The sequence below is a fragment of the Microcaecilia unicolor genome, chromosome 3, assembly GCF_901765095.1.
Source record: "Microcaecilia unicolor chromosome 3, aMicUni1.1, whole genome shotgun sequence".
NCBI classification, from domain to species: Eukaryota; Metazoa; Chordata; class Amphibia; order Gymnophiona; family Siphonopidae; genus Microcaecilia; species Microcaecilia unicolor.
In genome coordinates this window covers 14,548,380-14,572,110 of record NC_044033.1, presented here as the reverse complement: position 1 = coordinate 14,572,110, position 23,731 = coordinate 14,548,380, and the positions used below count along the sequence as shown (strand labels likewise).

General features: G+C 46.9%; 1 protein-coding gene across 1 annotated transcript in view; it reads right to left on the bottom strand.

The window, feature by feature from the left end:
* LOC115467384 (glucagon-like peptide 1 receptor) overlaps window positions 1-23,731 on the bottom strand; it is a 166,154-nt gene that overhangs the window by 43,728 nt on the left and 98,695 nt on the right. Inside the window, 1 exon segment of the mRNA XM_030199257.1 lies at window positions 14,098-14,158. Within this exon segment, the coding sequence (XP_030055117.1) occupies window positions 14,098-14,158 (61 nt within the window).

Sequence of the window (23,731 nt, the reverse complement as noted above, 5' to 3'; positions counted from 1 at the left end):
CGGATGTCTGTAATCTTAACTACACTGTTCCAACCCCCCCCCCCCCCCAAAAAAAAAAAACCTATACAAAGCTGATTTTCTCATAACTCTGTCAAAACTTGACTACTTTACGAAGAAAGACAGTCCCTGCTCAAAATCAGGACAAACAGACAGGATCAATAAGGATAAGGGAAGGACAGACAGAAGGACACAAGGATAAGATAAAAGTGACAAGTCAGGAGTCGAAAGCAGCATCAAACAGGTAGGCCTTTAGCCCGGATTTGAAGGCAGCCAGGGATGGAGCTACGTTCAATAAAATTTGGGACATATCATCCTGAATAAATTTGCAATAAGCCTACAGTCACGCCGGCCACCTCACCTAAACGATGTCACTTCACTACCTGGTTCTTAAATTGTTGCAATGTTTTCTTCAGTGTGAACGGATCGGGCCCTGCTGCTTCCTGACTGGTGATCGGTTGAGCCCGTTGCTCACAAATGTCTTCCAAACATATTCTACGCTTCCCTTCTTCCACCTCTTTTCTGGAAACTCTTGCCCCAGTCTAGGAGAACCATAACCTTTTTCCAGATACAAATTTGTAATAAGGATCGGATCCTCCTGACTGAAAATCATGGTAACTGTTTAGGCCTAAAGCAAAATGGCTTCTGCGTGTACCATGACAATAATCGCTAGGTGGTGGTGACATCATTTAGATGAGGTGACCGGCATGAGTGTAGGCTTATTGCAAATCTATTCAAGATAATATATCCCAAATTTTACTGAAATTGGTCAAGTTTTCACAGGATTATGTAGAAAACAAGCTTTGTATAGTTTTTTTTTTAACACGGTGTATAAAGCAGTGGTGTAGCCACAGGTGGGCTTGGGTGGGCCACTTAGGGCTCAGGCCCACCCAACAGTAATACATGTTTAGTGGTAGCTGGTGGGGATCCCAATCCGTGCCAGCTAATGGTAACGAAAACGCTACTCTCCAGGATAATGGCACCTGCACATTCTCAGTTTTTAGCGCCACTGCCAAGGTGGAAAGAAGTGTTATCCCACCAGCTGAGAGATTTTTTTTTGGTGGTGGGGGAGAACACTTGGTGCCCACCCACTTCTTGCCTAAGCCCACCCAAAATCTGTTGTCTGGCTATGCCCCTGGTATAAAGTAGTGAAGGGAATCAATTGATTTCTTATTTAATGGCTAACTGAAGAAGACATAAATGAGAAGGAGGAAAAGGTGCCCAAGACAGGGTGCAAATCCCCACCCTGTAAAGAAGAAACCTTGGGGAAAATGCGGAAACAAACACCCATCAAAGAGGGCTGGGGCTAAACATGCCAAACACCTGCAGGTAAATCACAGAGGGCTCCTTTTACTAAGCTGTTTTCCCATGCGCCAGGGCCTTTTTTACCGCAACAGGCAAAAAGCCCCTAAAAAAATGGCCATGCGGTAATCCTGCTTATTTTCGAAGGAGAAGGCCGGCCATCTTCAGACACAAATCGGGAGATGGCCGGCCATCTCTTAAACCCAGTCAAATCGGTATAATCGAAAGCCGATTTTGGCCGGGTTTAACTGCTTTCCGTCGCAGGGCTGGCCAAAGTTCAAGGGGGCATGTCGGCAGGGTACCGAAGGCAGGATGGGGGCGTGGTTAAAAGATGGCCGACTTCGACCGATAATGGAAAAAAGAAGGCTGGCTCTGATGAGCACTTGGCCGGCTTTACTTGGTCCATTTATTTTTAGGACCAAGCCTCAAAAAATTGCCCCAACTGACCAGATGATCACCGGAGGGAATCAGGGATCACCTCCCCTTACTCCCCCAGTGGTCACTAACCCCCTTCCACCCTCAAAAAACATCTTTAAAAATATTTTGTGCCAGCCTCAAATGTCATACTCAGCTCCATCACAGCAGTATGCAGGTCCCTGGAGCAGTTTTAGTGGGTGCAGTGCACTTCAGGCAGGAGGACCAAGGCCCATCCCCCCTACCTGTTACACTTGTGGTGGTAAATGGGAGTCCTCAAAAACCCACCCGAAACCCACTGGACCCACATCTAGGTGCCCCCCTTCACCCAAAAGGGCTATGGTAGTGTTGTACAGTTGTTGGTAGTGGGTTTGGGGTTTTTGGGGGGGCTCAGCACACAAGGTAAGGGAGCTATGCACCTGGGAGCAATTTGTGAAGTCCACTGCCGTGCCCCTTAGGGTGCTCGGTTGGTGTCCTGGCATGTGAGGGGGACCACTGCAGTATCAATGCTGGCTTCTCCCACAACCAAATGGCTTGGATTTGACTGGGTTTGAGATGGCCGCCATTAGTTTCCATTATTGGCGGGAAACCAATGGCGGAGATCTCTAACGCCAGCCCAAATGTTGAGATTTGGCCGTCCCTGACTGTATTATCGAAACGAAAGACGGCCGGCCATCTTGTTTCGATAATACGGCCAGGTATGCCGCTTTACGGGGCTGGTTTTAGAGATGGGCGCCCATATAGATGACCGGCCCCGTTCGATTATGCCCCTCAATATGACTTTTACTGCATGGCCATGTGGGGGAGGAGCACTTACCACCAGCCATTGAGGTGGCGGTAAGGACTCCCACGGTAACCCAGCGGTAACAGGCAGTACGCAATGATGCCCTATTACCAACAGGTTAGCGCCATGCTATGAAATAAAATTTTTTTTACAGAAATCCGGACAAACGGGCAGACTGGCAAAACCCGTAAGTAAGGGGAGGGGAGGGAGGTGACGGGGGGGCAGGGGAGGGGAATATGTGACCTTGGGGGAGGGGAATATGTGACAGGGGGCGGGGTGAGGATGCAAAAGGGGCGGGATGTGGGTGGGGCAGGGGCGGGGCATGTGCCCTCTTTTTGAGAGGACAAAATATGGTAACCCTATGTATGGTAATCCAGTTTAGAATGGCCCAGAGAGGGCTTCGACGGCAACTCCAGTAATTGGAACATGAGGACAGTGCTGGGCAGACTTTTACAGTCAGTGTCCCAGAAATGCCAAAGAAAGAGCATGATAAAGTATTTTATATCACATTCATTGTTGGTTTAGTCATGAATTGATAATGAGTGTGGCTGCTGGACAGACTGGATGGACCATTCAGGTCTTTCTCTGCCATCATCTACTGTTACTGGGTTATCTTTGGTAGCCACTGTGTGTTGCTCAATAGATGAAATACCAACATAAGCAGACTTGGCAGTCCAAACTGGTTCTAAACAGATCTGATTTATTAACACTTCACAGATTCCACTTAAGTGCACCTTTACACACAACAGCGAGTTCTACAGTCATCAGCTTCTCTTAAAGGTTTCACATCTTAACTTCAATCACAGCAAAAGTCTATTAATTGGACTAGTTCAGCTTCCATGCAATTAAATGGCTGATAAAGGGGTACTTCAGCCTAAATGGTTTCAGCTTCTCTTGAACAGTGTCAACAATTCCAGTGAAGAAGCAAATGCAGTGAGAGTACTTGGGAAAAGGGACTGCAGTCAAGGCTATTTCAGGGTTCCCGTAATAGCTGGCAAACTGGAGTATACCCAAAGGGGAGTGGGTTTCAGTGGAGCGAGTGTGAGGAAAAATCTTAAGGCCTGATATTCAAAGGACTGATACGCCTAGCTTTGACAGTTATGCTCATAAATTGGCCTCTCTGAAATGTTGCTAGGGCCGAGTGCATAAATTTTTACTCAAAAATGTTCACTGAATCTTAAATTTAGGAGCATAAAACGATCCTTTCTGAGAAGTTCTGACAGAAGAGGACATTTCTCTGGTAAGTGAACATTATTTTGCTTTGTGCTTTGGGAACTTAAAGATTGGGGTTTAAAGGGGGAATTGTAGGTTAGTGATAGGCAGAATAAAAATATAAAAAGTAAACTTTATCAACTAATCTCCATACTCTTTTCCTCCTAGTTTTAAATCTTGAACTTTATACCACAGCATTAACAGACAGCCTCTAGCAGGCACTGCAGGACCTAGTTTAGTCTTAGTGGGGGGAGGGGGGACAGAGAGAGCGAGAGAGAAAAGCAAGCATTATTAACTAGTTTCCATAGTGTACAACTCTTTTCCCATAGTTTTAAACTGAAATTTTCTCTAGAAGGAGACACTTTTCCCATAGTTTTAAACTGAAACTTTTTCTAGAGATAGAAACTTAACAGCCAAAGAACTTTAAAAGGTAGTAGGTCAAATCTTGTTCTAAAAGACAGTTATTTTCTGTTCGTTGGTTGCTGTAGAGGTAGCACTGCTACTGACCTAAATTAGGTGTTAATTAAGGTGTGAGGAAGAATATTTGCAGAGGTTACTAAGGGCAACCTAATTACTGAGTTAGCTTGAAAGGGTCTGTTTGCAGCAGTCCCCTTAGATTCAAAACACTTCACGCATACTCAGTTGCACATGACTTGAGAGGAAGCAGGGCAGGTAATGTGCAGAGAACAGTGCTGGAGAAATGCTTCAGCTGGTGAGGGTTGGGGACCCCCGTCACCCAAGGTATGTGGGGTTGCAGCGGTGCAGGGCTTGCGGCAGGGACGTGGGCCAAACTGTGCCTGCCACTTTGGGCTCTGGACCCCCCCAAACGATGAGGTCTGTCTACGCCCCTGGTCATGCCGCCACTTTTTCAAAATGGCCACGTAGAGCTCAAGTGGTAATCTCGTGAGACTGCTGCAGGAAGTCTGGGCGGTTATCTGGATAAAGCAGCGGCAGTGGGCAGAAAAGAATGGGTTCTTTCCTGCCCTGAAGAGGTACTCCCATGCAGCTCCTACCTCATGGACGAGTACAGGGGCGGGCTGAAAAAAATATTGATGGTGCAGACAGTGAGGGAGCTTTTAAAAAAAGTGGATACTATGTGTGTGGGTATGGGTGGGTGGGAGGGAAGGGGCTGTAAAGGTGGATGCTATGTGTGGGTGCAGGGAGGGGGCTGGAAAGAAATGTGGATGCTATGGGTGCTGGGAAAAAATATAGATGGTATCTGTGTATGGGAGGGAGTTAAATTATGACAAACTTGCAGAATTTGCAAATTTTGTGCTCAGAATTTTACATAATTTGCAAATTTTGTATGCAGAATTTACAAATTGTTTTGTGCAGAATTTTGAAATATTTTGCACAGAATTTTGATTTATTGGTGCAGAATTCTGGCAGGAGTAAACCTTTTATGTGGTCACATTCATGTGGTTAGCCTGGCCAATTAAGTGCTGAACATCGGCACTTAACTGGCCGACTCTGACCCTGAAACATCCCCAATAACAGCCGGTTTATTTTCAGCGTCAGTAACCAGTTAAGTGCCGCTGAAAATTAGCGGCAAGCCCAGAACAGACGATTTAATCTGCCAGGAGCTGTTTCTGGCTTGTTACATCGCTTTGAATATCGACCCAAAAACGTTTGCTCTATTGGTACATACATCAGCTCAGTGGCGTAGCCAAGGCTGGGCCTGGGTGGGTTCAAGCCCATCCAGTACCAGCATACCTATGATGTGGCTGGCAGGGATCCCCAAGTCCCACCAGCCGAAAACTCCCAACAACTGTCCCCCCACTTACCTTGTAAACAGCAGATCTTGGCCTGCAGTGAGCAGCGGCTCATACATACTGCTCGCACCGGCTCCATAGCCTTCCCTCTGATATATTCCCGCCTATGCGGAAACAGGAAGTTGCATCAAAGGGAAGGCTGCGGGGCCAACATGAGCAGTGTGTATTAGTTGCTGCTGGTGAAAATCTGCTATTTAAAAGGTATGCAGGGGAGGGAGGGATGTTTGAGAGACCATAAGGTCTCATTTCTCCTTTTTGGGCAGCCAGCTTTGGAACGCTCTGCCAAGATCCATCCGAACAATCAATGACCATCTACCATTCAGAAAAATGTCGAAGACCCATCTCTTCAAGAAAGCTTACCCTAATGACCCAACTTAACTTTTTAAGCCCACCCACATGATTCCTGCCCCGACGAGTATTATACCTTTGACCATGTCTCACAATCTCCTTGTGCTCATTGCTCAATCTCTTCCTCTCCATCCTTCCTACTCCTTACCCCTCCCAATCTCTTCTCCTTTTGCTCATCCTATCTTTGTTTACCTCTCCATGCTCAATTTACATATCCTCAAAACCCCACTACTACTATGTTTACTACAACTTGTAACATTCTCCTTCAAGACTTTGTAATTCTATTGACTATGTAAGCCTCATTGAACCTGCTATGTGTGGGAAAGCGCGGGTACAAATGTAATTAATAAAATAATAATAATAATGGTATGCAGGCGAGAGAGGGAGAGACCAAATCACTTGTGGGACAAGGCAGAGTTCTGCCCACCCATCTTGGGCCTAGGCCCACCCAAAATTGAGTGTCTGGCTACGCCCCTGCATCAGCTTTTGACGATTGTACTGCTACAAGCGATCATTTCTATAATGCTATCAGATCTATGAAGCAACTGACTGTACAAAAACATATGAGAGACATTTCCTGCTTGTAGTGGAGATCAGGGGCATAGCTATGTGGGGCCACGGGGGCCTGGGACCCCATAGATTTGGTCCTGGACCCCCATACCGATGACCCTCTCGACCCTCCCTCCCGCTGCCAACCCTCCCCTGCCAACCCTCCCCCACCATCGCCGTGGGCTACCTTTGCTGGCGGGGGACCCCAACCCCCACCAGCCGAGGTCCTCTTGCTTCCTGCGCAAGGCTTCGTTCTGTTTCTGACGTCCTGCACGTGTACATGCAGGACGTCAGAAACAGAATGAAACCTTGCATGGGAAGCAAGAGGACCGTGGCTGGCGGGGATTGGGGTCCCTCGCCAGCAAAGGTAGGCGACGACGGCGGCAGCGGGGGAGGGATGGTGACAGAAGAGGGGGTCGGGAGGGTCATCGGCAGGGGGGGGCAAAGTTGGTGGTGGCGGCAGGGGGGCCAGCAATGGTGGGAGGGGGGGGGGTTAAAATGTGCCCCCTCACCTGGGCTCTGGACCCCCCTCCCGCCAAAGTCTGGCTACGCCCTTGGTGGAGATTATAGTGTGGTGCAAGTACTCAGACCAGATCATCTCTATATATGCTTTTTACCTGCACACATTTTAGTGACTAAAACAAAAAGATTGCTGGTCCTAATTCCATCCACTGCAGTAAGAAAAAAATGAAACAATTCTGAGAGATGAGCTGCAATCTACGTGAATGACTTCACCCCTTGGGTCGCCTTATGCCTGTGGCCGTCCTAGCAGAGCGTTGTAATTTATTTCCCATGATTTCTCATCAGCAAGAAGTTAGCTGAGGAAGAAATGAAATTTACAGCCTGCTGCCCAGCTGCGGGGCAGTTTTCACTTGGGGCAGGCCTCAGACAACTGGAGCTGAGAGCAGACCTCGCCTAGACTTTACCTTTTAACTGGGGGATTAAGTATTTATGCATGCTCACCAGAGTGCAGTTGGATGGAAGAAATAGGAAGGAATATTTTTTCAATCAATGAATAGTTAAGTTCTGGAACTCGTTACCAGAAGATGTGGTAACAGCGGTTAGCGTATCTGGGTAAAAGAAAGTTCCTGGGGGAAAAGACCTTCACTTGTCAAGTGGCCTAACAAATGATGGTACATATGCGAAATGGAGAGGCTCTGGGCAAAGCGTTGTAAAACCACATCTAAATGGGAAGCTATTTGGCTCCCCTTTATTTCTAACTGTTCTTGTTGAGGATTAGAGATGGAGGACAATGCGGGGGGGGGGGGGGGGGTCCCTTTCTTTCTTTCGCATTTAACTATTTATTTATTGCATTTGTATCCCACATTTTCCCACTTATTTGCAGGCTCAATGTGGCTTACAGAGTTTTGTTATGACATAGTCATTCCAATATATCAGATACAGTTAGTAATGTGCAAAGATTAAATAAGGGAAGAGAGAAGGAAGGTGTTAGGCAGGATAGTATAGAAGTTGGTCTTTAATAACTGGGTGGGTTGGTGAGGTATTTTGGTGAGGTAGTTTTGTAAGGTTATGGATTCTCTTTGTAGGCCTTGTTGAAGAGATGTGTCTTCAGAGATTTGCGAAACTTAGTGATTTTGTCAATAGTTTTCAGGGCAGTAGGTAATGCATTCCACAACTGCGTGCTCATGTAGGAGAAGGTGGTGGCGTGTGTCAGCTTGTATTTTAGACCTTTACAGCTGGGGAAGTGCAGATTGAGAAATTTGCGGGATGATCTTACGGCGTTTCTGGGAGGTAGGTCCACAAGATTTAGTATGTAGATTGGGGCATCTGTGTGAATGCTTTTGAGTACCAATGTGCAGATCTTGAAAGCAATATGTTCCTTGAGTGGGAGCCAGTGAAGTTTCTCTCTTAGGGGTTTTGCACTTTCATATTTAGTTTTTGCAAATATGAGTCTGGCTGTGGTATTCTGGGCTGATGGAGTTTTTTGATAGTCTGTTCTTTGCAGCCAGCATACAGTGCATTGCAGTAATCCAGATGACTTATGACCATTGACTGTACCAGGGTACAGAAGATGTATCTCGGGAAGAAAGGTTTTACTCTTTTGAGTTTCCACATGGAGTGGAACATCTTTTTCGTTGTATTCTTCACATGGGTGTCAAGTGTGAGGTTTCAATCAATGGTAACTCCAAGAATTTTCAGATTTTGTGAGACGGGAAGAGAACAGTATGGTGTGGTTATGGTAGAGTAATTGTTTGTGTTGTGTTGAGAAGTGAGTACAAGACATTGTGTTTTTTCTGCATTGAGTTTTAGCTGGAATGCATCCGCCCAGGAGTGCATGATTTGGAGGCTTTGGTTGATTTCGTTGGCAATTTCGTTAAGATCATGTTTGAACAGGATGTAAATCGTGACATTGTCTGCGTATATGTAGGGGTTGAGGTTTTGATTGGCTAGAAGTTTGGCTAAAGGTATCATCATTAGGTTGAAGAGAGTTGGTGAGAGGGGGGATCCTTGGGGAACTCCACATTCAGGTATCCATGGGGGTGATATGTCCGCGTTTATTGTAACTTGGTATGACCTTGTGGTCAGGAATCCTTTGAGCCATTTGAGAACTGTACCTCCCACTCCGAAGTATTCTAGTATATATAACAATATTCCATGATTAACCATGTCGAAGGCGCTAGACATGTCGAATTGTAGGAGGAGTATGTTGTTGCCAGTTGCTATTGCTTGTTTGAATGAGTTCATTGCGGACACTAGTACAGTTTCGGTGCTGTGATTTGACCGAAATCCTGATTGAGACTCATGTGGAATTGAGTGTTTGTTTAGGTATTCAGTGAGTTGTTTCGCCACTATACCCTCCATGAGTTTGGTTATGAGCGGAATAGATGCTACTGGGCGATAATTGGTTAGATCCATTGTACTTTTCATATCATCTTTTGGCAGCAGAGTGAGTAAGATGTTTCCTTTGTCCGTGGGAAAGAGACCATTTTGAAGCCTGTGGTTTACATGATTCGTGAGGTCGTTTTTGAATTGTTTGGGGGCGGATCTTATTAGGCTAGTAGGGCAAATATCTAGTTTGCATTGTGACTTGGCGTATTTTCTGAGCCATTGTGAGATTTCATCTGCCGATATCGTGTCAAAGTTGGTCCATGATCAATCTGCTGGGCATTCCCCAGGTTTTGAGTCTAGACATTCAAGGATGCTTGTGTAGTCAGTGATGTTGGTAGGTATTCTGAGTCGGAGCTTAATAATTTTTTCATTGAAGTAGTTCGCAAGATTGGTTGCGGATGGGGTGTCTGTATTATTAGAGGTAACTGGAGTAGTATTTAGGAGTTTGTTTACGAGTGAGAAGAGTTTATGTGTATCCTTGTAGTTTGGTCTTATTATGGTTTTGTAGTACGTTCTTTTTGTTTGTCTGATGGTGTATTTGTATTTTCTCTGTATCTGTTGCCAGTCTTTGAGTGTGTGTTCATCTTTTTTCTTGCTCCATGCTCTTTCTAATCTTCTGACCTGTGTTTTCAGTTCTTTCAGTTCTTCATTAAACCATGGTATTGAGTTTTTTTCTATGTGAGGTTCTGGTTTGAAGTGGAGCTATGTTGTTTTGTGTGTGTGTGTGTGGGGGGGGGAGGTGGGTATACCTGTATTAAATCTTAAAAACATTGACGTTTATTATAGAATGTTTCATATGTGGTGGGAGCATATTTTTGCCAACTCTTGGATGTTATAAGTTTGAAAATCGGTGACATTGAAACTCTGTAATGTGTCAATAACTGCTTAATTGTTAGCATTTTGTCTATTCTCCCATATTTGAATAAAGACTTCTTTCAATTAAAAAAAAAAGTTCCTGGAGGAAAAGACTATATTGAGACAGACACAGGGGAAGCCAGTGCCCTGAGACTGGTAGCATGGAATGTTGCTACTATTTGGGATTCCAGGATCTTTGTTAACCTTTGGGATTCCAGAATCTTGCAATTTTTGGGGGGAATCCAGAATCTTGCTACTATTTAGGACTCTGCCAGGTACTTGTGACCTGGATTGGCCACTGTTGGAAACAGTGGTCTATAAAATAATGAGTGGAGTGGAAACGGTAGACGTGAAGCGTCTGTGTACTCTTTCCAAAAACACTAGGACTAGGGGACATTCAATGAAGCTACAAAGTAGTAAATTTAAAACAAATCGTAGAAAATGTTTCTTCATGCAACATGTAATTAAAGTCTGGAATTCGTTGCCAGAGAATGTGGTAAAGGTGGTTAGCTTAATGGGGTTTAAAAAACGGTTTGCCCGGCTTCCTAAAGGAAAAGTCCATAGACCATTATTAAAATGGACTTAGGGAAAATCAACTGCTTATTTGTAGAATAAGCAGCATAAAATGTTTTGTATTTTTTGGGGGGGATGTTGCCAGGGGATGTTGGAAACTGAATGCTGGGCTAGATGGACCATTGGTCTGACCAGGATGGCTATTCTTCTGTTCTTATGAATAGGAGGAAGAACAGCTTCAGGTGGACGTTAGAGGGTGATTAATAGGCAAGGTGAGATGTGCAGCGGGGCTGACTGTTCTCTGTGTCTAAATCCGCTTTAAATCATTTACTTCTTCAATTATTACATTATGGTTCCAAGGGTTGCTCTAGGGTTGAACTGACATTATTTTACAATGTGTCTTCAGCCCATCTGTGACCTTTCATCAACCAAGTGCCAATCTAAGCCAACATCGACACACCTAACATTCAGCAGTATTAAAGTGCTGAGGCGTCATGGAATCTATTAGTCAGTTATGCACCTTTTATAAGGAGAAACAGCTTTCAATATTAATTTGGCATTCTGTTCCTTGTGTGGCAAGCCTCGATTGTGTCCTGCCGACGGCCGTAGTCCCATCAAGCAGCACTGCCCTACAGCACATAAGGATGCTGATCGTTCAGATGCTCTATTCAAGTCAGCCGGTGACAGGGCCTTAGAAACTGTAAAACGTGAGACATACACCTCAGGTGGCTCAGCCCCTCTTGTTCAGAAGGTCAGGGATACCTGTTTTACTGCTGGGCTCAAAGCACAAAGCTGTGGGATGGTTCCTGACAGGGTTTATGGGAGAACATCAAGATATCAACAGATAAACAGATTCAAAATTGAGGACCCAAACCTGAGAGCTTGATTTTAGGAGGGGCATGAGTGCCCCATCCATCGCAACTCCTCCACAGGGCTGCCGAGAGGGAGGGCAAGATTCCCCCTGACCTGGCCTCCAAGGGGGTGGGGGGTGGGGTCTGTCTCTCTCCTGCTCCTGACGGGATCCAGGTGATCGCGTTAACGCAACCAGCAGAAGCCTTCTTCCAGTGCTGTTCTCCGCCAAATTTCCCGTCCTACGGCTGCTTCTCCTCACATCACGCATGCTCGGTTTTGATGAAATCGAACATGTGCGACGTGAGGGGAAGCAGCCCCAGGGCAGGCAATGCGGCGGAGAACAGCACTGGAGGAAGGCTTCTACTGGCGAGGCTTGGGGACCCCCACTAGCCAAAGTATGTGGAGCTGCGGCGGGAGGAGGGAGGTGGGGCAAAATGTGCCCCCCCCCACACACACTTTGGGCTCCAGGCCCCCCCATTTTTGAAGTCTGGTTATGTGGCGTCCTGGAGGGGGGCGTCAGCGGTGGTCCTGCCTGGGGGTGAGGGGCAGCAGAGGAGGTCCTGCCCCTGGCCCGGCTCAGTCACTCGGCAGCCCTGCTCCCCCTTTCCTCATGTATTCATCTGGGAAGGTCAAAGGCAATGGACCAGGGAGAGCAGCATGTGGTGGTTTTTTAAACCTCTTCTGGCTCTCATCGTCTTTATACATTCGGATCATGCTTTCATTCAGGGCACTACATGGTGTTTAAATCAGGGGCGTATCTGCATGGGGCCACAGGGGCCTGGGCCCCCGCAGATTTCGCCCTGGCCCCCCTCCCGCCGCCAGCCCTCCCCCCGCTGCCATTTCTTACTTTTGTACCGAGGTCCACTTCCTCCTGCGCCTTTAAAAATATTTTTAAAGGCCCAGGAGGAAGCGGACCTCGGCGCAAAAGTAAGAAATGGCAGCGGGGGAGGGCTGGCGGCGGGGTGGAGAGAGTCGTTGGTGGCGGTGGGGGGGGGTCCAGTAATTGCGGCGGGGGGGGGGCTAAAATGTGCCCCCTCCCTCTGGCTCTGGCCCCCCCTACCGCCGGAGGCCAGATACGCCTCTGGTTTAAATAAGTAGAAAAGATTTCAAAATGAGACAGTTTTCCTTTAATTCATGTGTGATGACATGCCTGGGGCTCCTCCTCAGGGGTGGGGGGGTGGGGGGTGGGGTGGATGACGAGTATTCTTCCTGCAGAACCCATGGCTTCTGCTGGTACAGAGTGGAGGATGCAAGTCTGCTCATTGAATCCAGGCCTCTTATATAGTGCTACAGAGAACCTGCTGGTGGTCCGTCACCTTGTTCCTTAACTGAGTCGGAACAAGCGTGTTCTACTACTACTACTTATCGTTTCTATAGTGCTACTAGACATACACAGCACAAACTCTGGAATTCATTGCCAGAGAATGTGGTAAAGGTGGTTAGCTTAGCGGGGGTTTTAAAAAAAGTTTGGTCAGCTTCCTAAAGGAAAAATCCATAGACCGTTATTAAAATGGACTAGAGGAAACTCCACTGCTTATTTCTGGGATACGCAGCCTAAAATATTTTATACTTTTTGGGGATCTTGCCAGGTATTTGTGACCTGAATTGGCCACAGGATGCTGGGCTTGATGGACCTTTGGTCTTTCCCAGTGTGGCAATAGTAACATAGTAGATGACGGCAGAAAAAGACCTGCACGGTCCATCCAGTCTGCCCAACAAGATAACTCATATTTGCTGCTTTTTGTGTATACCCTACTTTGATTTGTACCTGTGCTCTTCAGGGCACAGACCGTATAAGTCTGCCCAGCACTATCCCCGCCTCCCAACTACCAGCCCCGCCTCCCACCACCAAGCAGGGACTGTCTCTTTGTGTCAGGTGTTCAGTGCTGCGTGCGTCTGGTAGCGCTATACAAATGTTAATAATAATAATAATAATATCATCTGAATACGCAGAAAGTTTAATTGAAGTATTCCCAACAGGAACACCCTGGATTTCTGGCTGACTTTTAATAGCTATGAGAAGAGGTTCTAATGCCAAGAGGAATAGCAAAGGTGATAAGGGGCATCCTTGCCCAGTGCCTCTATAGAGAGGAAACGAGTCTGGTGAAGTGAAGAATTTATCAAAAGTTTAGCAGTCGGTGATAAATACAAAACAGATACCATATCAGTAAAATGGTTACCAAAGTTAAACCATTTCAAAACTTGGAATAAAAATGGCCATTCAACATAATCAAACACCCTTTCAGCGTCTAAAGAAATTACTTACGTACTTATGAACAGGTTATAAATCACTATACTGAACAGATCGGACCACAGAGCAGCTCCACTCATGTAAGACAAAGGTCTCTGCTCTACGTGAGGACATTTGTCAGCCTCCATCCCCTACTCCAGGCTATTTTACTCTTCTAGGTATTGTCTGATCCAGGCAGAGCTATTTCCAGGAAAGGCAAGCAGAACATCGCAAGCTACAAGGATGCTCTCATTTATCCCTTAAAACATTATGAAGGAGCTGAGAAAGAAATCAAATCAACAAATCAATGTGACTTCATGCTGCCATACATGGCCAAGCAGCAAAGATAATCATATTTCACCTTCCCCATTGAGAATGAAAATTGTGCATTGTCAGAATAGTTATAGCTTTCCACAAACCTGTGATTTTCGTAAAGGTACTTCACAATTCCCCAGGGGATCACAAACAGCAACGGCACACCTGGAGACAAAGAAGAGAGAAGGATATTGGTGATCACTCTTATCCCTGTGCGGTAACTGAGTGGTGCTGGAGACCTTAAGACGTGCCCTGAAAAATCACAGCAACTTGTCGCCAGCAAACTGGTCGCCAAAAGAATGGAAACTGTATCAAGAAAGGCAGGAGATTTGTTCCCAAGAGATCCAAAAGTACAAAGACTAGGGGACACTCAAGGAAGTTACATGGAAATACTTTTAAAACAAAGAGGAAATATTTTTTCGCTCAACGAATAGTTAAGCTCTGGAACTCTTTGCTGGAGGATGTGGTAACAGGGGTTAGTGTATCTGGGTTTAAAAATGGTTTGGATAAGTGTTTCTACACTTTGAGATTCTGGAATCTTGCTACTCTATAGGATTCCGGAATGTTGCTACTATTTAAGATTCCAGAATCTTTGCTAGTGTTTGAGATTCCGGAATCTTGCTACTAGTTAGGATTCTGCCAAGTACTTGTGACCTGAATTGGCCAGGTGGACCATTGATCTGACCCAGTTTGGCTATTCTTATGTTCTTGGACAAAAGGGGCAGTTCTAGAACTTGGTGCCTCTTGTTAGGTGCGCAAATGCTATAATGGCCTCTGTGTGTCAAGATGTCATCATAGAATACTAGTCTAATCCCAAATTGGCGCACCTACATTAACACAGTAACGTGTAACATAGTAGATGATGGCAGAGAAAGACCTGCACGGTTCACCCAGTCTGCCCAACAAGATAAACTCATATGTGCTACTTTTTGTGTATACCTTACCTTGATTTGTATCTGCCATTTTCAGGACACAGACCGTTGAAGTCTTGCCCAGCACTAGCCCCGCCTCCCAACCTCCAGCCCCGCCTCCCCCCCTCCGGCTCTGCCATTCACGCCAGGTGAATGGTAAATGAGCATACTGAAGTGCAACTTTCAGCATTCTATAAGTTGCATGTGTAAGTTGGAGACACGCCCATGCTCCGCCCATGTGCACACCCCTTGCAGTTATGTAGTGAAGCACTTACGCACTGCCTCTGCCCTTACTGCTCTGAAAATGTCAAATCAAATAAAGTACATTTGCTTTATAGACATATATATATCAGTAAGAAATGTATTTTGTTCAGCATTTTTGTCTGAAACAGATCTCTACTCTCTGACCTATAAGAAGGCTCCCAGGGTCTGTGCAGGATCTTTGATATCAGAAAATCTTATCTATATTCAGGGGTACCCGGTCAAAATAGCCCCGACAAAAAAGCTCCAAACAATAGCCCCTGACATAAGAGCCACTGTCAAAATGGCCTGCCCACAATATAGCCCTTGACAAATTACCCCCCCCCCCCAACAAAAGGGTCTGATCAGGCTGCCCAGAATATGGGACTGCGTTTTCCCCCCCTAATAATCTTACCTTGCCAAACAGGATAAGGTTGGTAAGACTATGAAAACGATGACAATATTTGTGTTTTTTTAATTAGCATGTTGATGGAAGAATAGTTTCCTTAAACAGCAGAACAGATTATGAATACCAGTTGGTAGCTATAGAATTTTGTTTATTGATATATGCTTTACACAGTGCAATGTATAACTACGCTCGACCACCTAAATTTCCGGAAAGCACTAAAAACAGATCTGTTCAGAAACACATACCCCTCCGACCCAACATAAAAAACCTGGATACCTGCGGCATGTGAAACCAAAGACCGTAATGGACATATCCCAACACTTCCTCTCCCTCTCTAATGTTCCCCCCAATTGTATTTACCACACATGTACCTTACTCTACCACAATATCACCTTGTATTTGTTCATACCAGAATCGGCTAACGCCGTTTACGGTACTATGTAAGCCACATTGAGCCTGCAAATTGGTGGGAAAATGTGGGATACAAATGTACTAAATACATAAATAGAAATGCTGGTAGGAACCTTTGTCAGTGAAGATTTCACTTGTAGTTTATCATTTTTTTTGTGATGTGTTATTTTTTTTTCTAGGGGACTATTTTATCTAGGGTTATTTTGTGGGAGGGGCCATGTTGTCAAGGGCTATTTTGTTACAAGGCTGTTGTGGGTTCCATATGCTGGAGACAGAGAAGAAGCAAACATAAAATCTTCCCTGGTGCTGACAGCAGAAGAATGAGCTAACCCTTTTTCTCTTCAGACCTTGCCAGAAAAGATATAGCGGAACTAAAAAAAAAGGCACAGAGAAAGGTAACCGAAATGATTCAAGGGATGGAACGGTCACATGAAGAAAAGGCTAGAGCTTAGGGTTTTCAGCTCGGAGAAGAGACAGATGACTGGAAATACATGACACACGTCTACAAAATCCAGAGTGGAGTGGAACCGATAAATGCAAATCAATTGTTAAAGTCTAGGGGACAAGCCTTGAAGTTATATAGTAATACTTTCAAGACAAATAGGAGAAAACATTTTTTTCGCTCAATGCATAGTTAAACTCTGGATCTTCTTGCCAGAGAATGAGTCACCCTTAATCTTATTCTTACACCAATTGTATCTTTTACCCTGATATGGCTATGCCATAACAGGACTTTGTAAGCCACATTGAGCCTGCAAATAGGTGGGAAAATGTGGGATACAAGTGCAATAAATAAAAGCAACTAGAATAACTGGGGTAAAAAAAGGTTGGACAAATTTCTGGAAGTAAAGTCCACAAACTGTTATTCAGGTAGACCTGGGAAAGCCACTGCTTATCCCTAGGGGCAGCTGGAATGACACCTTGCTACTTTTGGGGATTCTGTTAGATACTTATGGCCAGTGGCGTCGCGAGGGCAGCTGACACCCGGGGCGGGTCGCCGCTGCGCACCCCCCCGGGTGCAGTGCGGCGCAACCCCCCCCAGGTGTAGCGCGGCGCACCCTCCCCCCTCTGGAGCGCAACCCCTCCCCGAGAACATACCTGGAAGGCGGTGAGGGGCGGGCGGGAGAGCCAATCCGTCAAGTGCACGCCGCTGGGCGCTGTCGGCGCCTTGCTGGTTCCCTGCTCTCTCTGCCCCAGAACAGGAAGTAACCTGCCCCGGCAGAGAGAGCAAGGAACCAGCGAGGCGCCGACACCCCCCAGTGGTGTGTACCCGGGGCGGACCGCCCCACCGCCCCCCCCTTCCTACGCCACTGCTTATGGCCCACCTTGGTCACTATTAGAAGCAGGAAACTGGGCTATAGAGACCTAGGTCTGACCCAATATGGCCTTTTATGTCTTACGTGCTGTGTCAGAAGCAGGCATTCAATCACTGAACATCCTCAGGAGGCCTTTTTCTTTTTGGCTCCTCACCTTTGGAATAATTTATTTCTTTACCTTTGATTGGAGTTATCTTATAGAGCCCAGAACCCCATTGAAAACCCACTACTTTACTATCCAGCTTATTTTCGAAAGAAAAAGACGCCCATATTTCGACCCAAATCGGGAGATGGGCACCCAAATCAGTATAATCGAAAGCCAATTTTGGGCGCCTCCAACTGCAGTCTGTCACAGGAACGAACAAAGTGGATGGGGGTGTGTCGGAGGCGTGGTGAAGGCGGGACTGGGGCGTTTTTATTGGCCGAGGAGAGATGGGCGCTCTCGGCCGATAATGGAAAAAAGAAGGGCGGCAGTAGTGAGACTTTGGGCCGCTTTTTTTGGACCCTTTTTTTCATGAACAAGTCCCCAAAAAGTGCCCCAACTGCCCAGATGACCACCGGAGGGAATCGGGGATGACCTCCCCTGACTCCCCCAGTGGTCACTAACCCCCTCCCACCAAAAAAAGAACTTTAAAAACTTTTTTTGCCAGCCTGTATGCCAGCCTCAAATGCCATACCCAGCTCCATCACAGCAGTATGCAGGTCCCTGGAGCAGTTGTTAGTGGGTGCAGTGGACTTCACCCAGGTGGACCCAGGCCCACCCCCCCCCCCATCTGTTACACTTGTGCTGGTAAATGGGAGCCCTCCAAACTGCCCCCAAAACCCACTGTACCCATATCTAGGTGCCCCCCTTCACCCATAAGGGCTATGGTAATGGTGTAGAGTTGTGGGGAGTGGGATTTGGGGGAGATTTTGGGGGGCTCAGCACCCAAGGTAAGGGAGCTATGGACTTGGGAGGTATTTTAATTTTTTTTAAAACTTTTTACAAGTGCCCCCTAGGGTGCCTGGTTGGTGTCCTGGCATGTGAGGGGGACTAGTGCACTACCAATCCTGGCCCCTCCCACGACCAAATGCCTTGGAGTTGTTCATTTTTGAGCTGGGCAGCTTCGGTTTCCATTATCGCTGAAAACCGATACCGCCCAGCTCAAATCCGCCCAAATCCGATGCATTTGCCCGGCACCAACCGTATTATCAAAACAAAAGATGGATGCCCATCTTTTTCGAAAATACGGTCTGTCCTGCCCCTTCGTGGACCCGTCCTCGGAGATAGTCGCCCATGGAGATGGGCGTCCGCGTTCGATTATGCCCCTCCACGGCAACTGACGAGCCATTGGGGGCCTAGGCAACGGGTTATACTTTGTGGGTTGAGTAATTACGACTAAACCGTGACTCTGATTGTGTCTTTCTCTTGGCTGTGTCTTTCTTGTCACGCTTATGGAGTTCCTTTCCCTTTCTTGAACTTAAAGTCTGCACCAACTGGTAGTAGAGAAAATTTATATACAATCAGGCCTTTTTTTTTTTTTTGCAACATGCTCATTTTTGGTAAATTCTTTGCTTCCTATATGACAGTAAGGTATCCCTTTTTCTTTCTTGTTATGTTACAATCAGAAACTGTGAAAGGATCAAATAAAGGAACTTTTATGTAGTTTTACTGAAACTAGCAGTTTTGACCCCTGTAGGTGTATAAAAACTTGATTGCGTTGCAGGCTAGTTTTATGAAGCCCCTGACGCCAGCTTTGAGAGGTTGAAATATGGCCGTGTCAGGTATTTGAGTTTTTCATGGGTCAGCTTTTGTGTGGTGAATAAAATCGGATCCTTTTTTACTATCAATCTGTTGGCTTGTTGCCTATTTTGGATGTTGCAGATTGTTTGCCTCAGTGAGGACCCTAGGTCGGCTGCCACCCGGGGTGGATGGCCAATGCGCACCTCCCCCAGCGCAATGACACCCCCCCCCCCGGGTACATTCTTGGCTGCAGCCCCTCCTTACCTCTCTACCCTCATCTCCCCTTACGTTCCTACCCGTAACCTCCGCTCTCAAGACAAATCCCTCCTCTCAGTACCCTTCTCCACCATCGCCAACTCCAGGCTCCGCCCTTTCTTCCTCGCCTCACCCCATGCTTGGAATAAACTCCCTGAGCCCATACGCCAGGCCCCCTCCCTACCCATCTTCAAATCCTTGCTCAAAGCCTTCGGCACCTAACCACTATACCTCTATTCAGGAAATCTTGACTGCCCCAACTTGACATTTCGTCCTTTAGATTGTAAGCTCCTTCGACAGAATTTCAGACGTGCAGAAGGGTGAGATAGGGATGTAATTCGACTGCATCAGCTACATGGATACCTGAATGCGGAGTTCCACAGGGATCCCCCCTCTCACCGACCTTATTCAACCTAATGATGATACCCGGGGCAGAGGGAGCAGGGAAACGGCGGAGCCAACAGGCGTGCGGCTGCTCTCTGCACCCCTCCAGCGGCGTGTACCCGGGGCAGACCGCCCCCACCGCCCCACCCTTGCTACGCTGCTGGTTTGCCTGTGTTTTCTTGAAAACCATCTTGTCCATAATCTGCTGTCCTGGAATGCAACCAGCAATTGCTCATCCTCAGGTTTCAATTCACCTCTCCTTAACCATTCGTGGGCCCAGAGTAGATCCACAAATGGTTCCTAGAGTAACATTTTGTATTTTCCGCTGTAGTTATACATTTGCCTCTTGTTTCTCCCCTGGTGATCCAGTTCCTTGAAGAGTTTTCTCTCTTCCTTCACAAATTCTGTTGCTTCCTTGCCTTTTCGTACCGAAGGATTTTCAACCATTCCTTCTGCTCGTCAGAATGCTTGTCCAAGTTTGATGATGGATCTGGATTCTGGAAGGTTTTTTTTTCCTATTTCAGCACTTCTTGTGCGTTGGGATCTGATGACGCCATTAGGTAAGCCTGGAGGCCTATGACAGTAGCTCGATAGGTGTAATCTATCTCTATGAGACTCATCCCTCCTTCAGATCTAGGAATGTAGGTATACACTAATTCTTATAGATGATCTCGTGGGCATGGAGGAGACCTCGTTCGCACATCTAGTGTTTCAAGGTCTGAGAGTGCAGGAAGTGCCAATTTAAATTTCATGGTCTACTCTGAGTTTTTTTTCAGTGTTTTAGATTTAATAGTGTTCTTACTTTTTATTTTAGATTTTTTACGTTCCTTACAGATATTTTCTTTTAGGTGCGTTGTGCATATTCTGGTTTTTTTTTTTTTTTTAATTCTGGTTTGCTAGTTAATGCTTCCCTGGCTACTCTGTGGAATAATGAATTCCGATCTATTGCTCTCTGATTAGCACCATATGGGGGAAGACTGTAAGGGCAATTCTGTAACCTGGCATCTGTGGTTACATGCCCCTTTGCATGCGTAAAGGCACAGAAAAGTAGCATGTGTGTAAGCACTGAACGCGCAATTCTCTAAGGACGTGCAGTTTACAAATTCCCACATGTGCTTCATCTCAGGCTACTACTTTCATTACTACTACTTAACATTTCTAGAGCGCTACTAGGGTTACGCAGCGCTGTACAGTTTAACAAAGAAGGACAGTCCCTGCTCGAAGGAGCTTACAATATAATGGACGAAATGTCAAGTTGGGGCAGTCAAGATTTCCTGAATAGAGGTGTAGTGGTTAGGTGCCGAAGGCGACATTGAAGAGGTGGGCTTTGAGCAAGGATTTGAAGATGGGCAGGGAGGGGGCCTGGCGAATGGGTTCAGGGAGTTTATTCCAAGCATGGGGTGAGACGAGGCAGAAAGGGCGGAGCCTGGAGTTGGCGGTGGTGGAGAAAGGTACTGAGAGGAGGGATTTGTCTTGAGAGCAGAGGTTACGGGTAGGAGCGTAAGGGGAGATGAGGGTAGAGAGGTAGTGAGGGGCTGCAGATCGAGTGCATTTGTAGGTTAGTAGGAGAAGCTTGAACTGTATGCGGTACCTGATCGGAAGCCAGTGAAGTGACTTGAGGAGAGGGGTGATATGAGTATATCAGTCCAGGCGGAAGATAAGACGCGCAGCAGAGTTCTGAACGGATTGAAGGGGGAATAGATGTCTAAGTGGGAGGCCAGTGAGGAGTAGGTTGCAGTAGTCAAGGCGAGAGGTAATGAGAGAGTGGATGAGAGTTCGGGTGGTGTGCTCAGAAAAGAAAGGGCGAATTTTTCTAATGTTATAGAGGAAGAAGCGATAGGTCTTGGCTATCTGCTGGATATGCGCAGAGAAGGAGAGGGAGGAGTCGAAGATGACTCCGAGGTTGCGAGCAGATGAGATGGGGAGGATAAGGGTGTTATCAACTGAGATAGAGAGTGGAGGGAGAGGAGAAGTGGGTTGGGTGTGAAGACAATAAGCTCGGGTTTTGGACATGTTTAGTTTCAGGTGGTGGTTACGTATACAGTTATAGTTAGTTGGCTTATAGCCTGCTAATACCATTATCTTGCGAAGGATATTAAAAAAATGGAAGCGGTGCAAAGAAAAGCTACGAAAATGGTATGGGATTTGCGTTCCAAGACGTATGAAGAGAGACTTGCTGACCTGAACATGTATACTCTGGAGGAAAGGAGGAACAGGGGTGATACGATACAGACGTTCAAATATTTGAAAGGTATTAATCCGCAAACGAATCTTTTCCGGAGATGGGAAGGCGGTAAAACGAGAGGACATGAAATGAGATTGAAGGGGGGCAGACTCAGGAAAGATGTCAGGAAGTATTTTTTCACGGAGAGGGTGGTGGATGCTTGGAATGCCCTCCCGCGGGAGGTGGTGGAGATGAAAACGGTAACGGAATTCAAACATGCGTGGGATATGCATAAAGGAATCCTGTGCAGAAGGAATGGATCCTCAGAACCTTAGCTAAAATTGGGTGGCAGAGCAGGTGGGGGGAAGAGGGGTTGGTGGTTGGGAGGTGTGGATAGTGGAGGGCAGACTTATACGGTGTGAGCACTCTGGAGGGCTGGTACGAGGGAGAGGGGATAGTGGTTCTTTCAGCCGGCATCATCCCCGGTCATTCAGCCCAGCTAGGAGAGCAGGGCGCCCTCTAGGGATCAAACTGCCAGGGAAAGCTGTAATGCAGGAGAAAAACTACACTCCCCAGAAGCCAGTGCAGGGTCAGCTGAACTCTCAGGAGGGGGAGGGTGGAATGACTGATTGGGAGATGAGGTCTGATCCTGGAGATGGGGAACAGCTGGTGGAGCTTGGGGAGGAGGAGGAGGAGATGGAGTGGAATAAAGCAGAGGTAGAAGGAGAAGGTAAGGGGGAATGTATGGAGGTGGGTGGTTTGGCTCTAACCCGTGCAGACAGGGTGAGAGCTTTTGTGGCCTCAGCATTGCCCCGGTTGTGGAGTTGGGGGAAGCTGGGAGCAAAGCAGTGGGGGAGCAACTGGAAAGCACAACTTGCTACCATATTGGCTGTTCCCAAGAGGTAGTGCTGTGGAAGGGGGGGGGGGGGGGGGGGAAGGGCTTTAAGACAGAAAGGCATGTGCATTTTGGGGGAACTTAAACGGTAAGAGGTGAGAGAGGAGGTGGTTCCAGCTAAATCTCCAAAACTATCTGCGGTGAAGATAGTGTGGCTGGAGGTTTGGGGAGGGAGAATTTAAAACAAAAGCCTGTAATGGAAAATGGATTAAAGTTTGCTGATAATTGGAGGTGTTTAGACAAGGCTGACATCTGTAACAATAAAGAACTTGGATTGCTCTTTCTGCTGGAGTGGGACTGATTTTCTCAGCAGCTGGCAAGGTGGAGAGGGAGAGCAAGTGAAAGTGCGGTGGCTGGCTAGGAAAGCAGACGGAAGCCAGTGAAAGCTAAGCAGGGTCAACCCCGGCTCCCACCTGGAAGGGGGACCTGGTTACAAAGTGGTGGCAGTGGTGGGATCATCTGAACAACCCGCCGGATAAAGAAGCGTGCATTACTCCGAGTTCCGGTAAGCATATACGGGACTCGGGTAACCAGGAGGAGGGGGATATAGAGGGCCAGAGTGGTGGTAATACCGCACTTGGAGAGTGTTCTTTGTCTTTCCCTTTCTCACAGGTACCAGTGGCTAAGCCGACATGGAGTCGAAGGAGCTGCTGTCTTTTATGGCCCACCAGTTCCAAAAGCAGCAGGAAATGGCTCAGAGACTTCTAGAGGATTCCTTGGCTGCTTCTCGAGCACAGATACAACCGGTGCTGGAGGTGGTGCAGGAATTGTTACGGGCAGTACCCCTACCGAGGAAGGAGAGTACTTCGTTGGAGTCTACAGCTACTGGAGCTGTGCCTGGAAGCATGGAGCCTGGACGAGTTAATTGGTTGCCTTGGGGCAAATTAACAGAGCAGGACGACATTGAGGATTATCTGGGGACTTTTGAGAGGGTAGCATCGGCGGCTTACCTGGACGATGTTATCATTCAGAGTGAGGATTGGCCCTCTCATATGATAAGAGTGAGGGCGGTATTAGAGGCTTTCCGTCA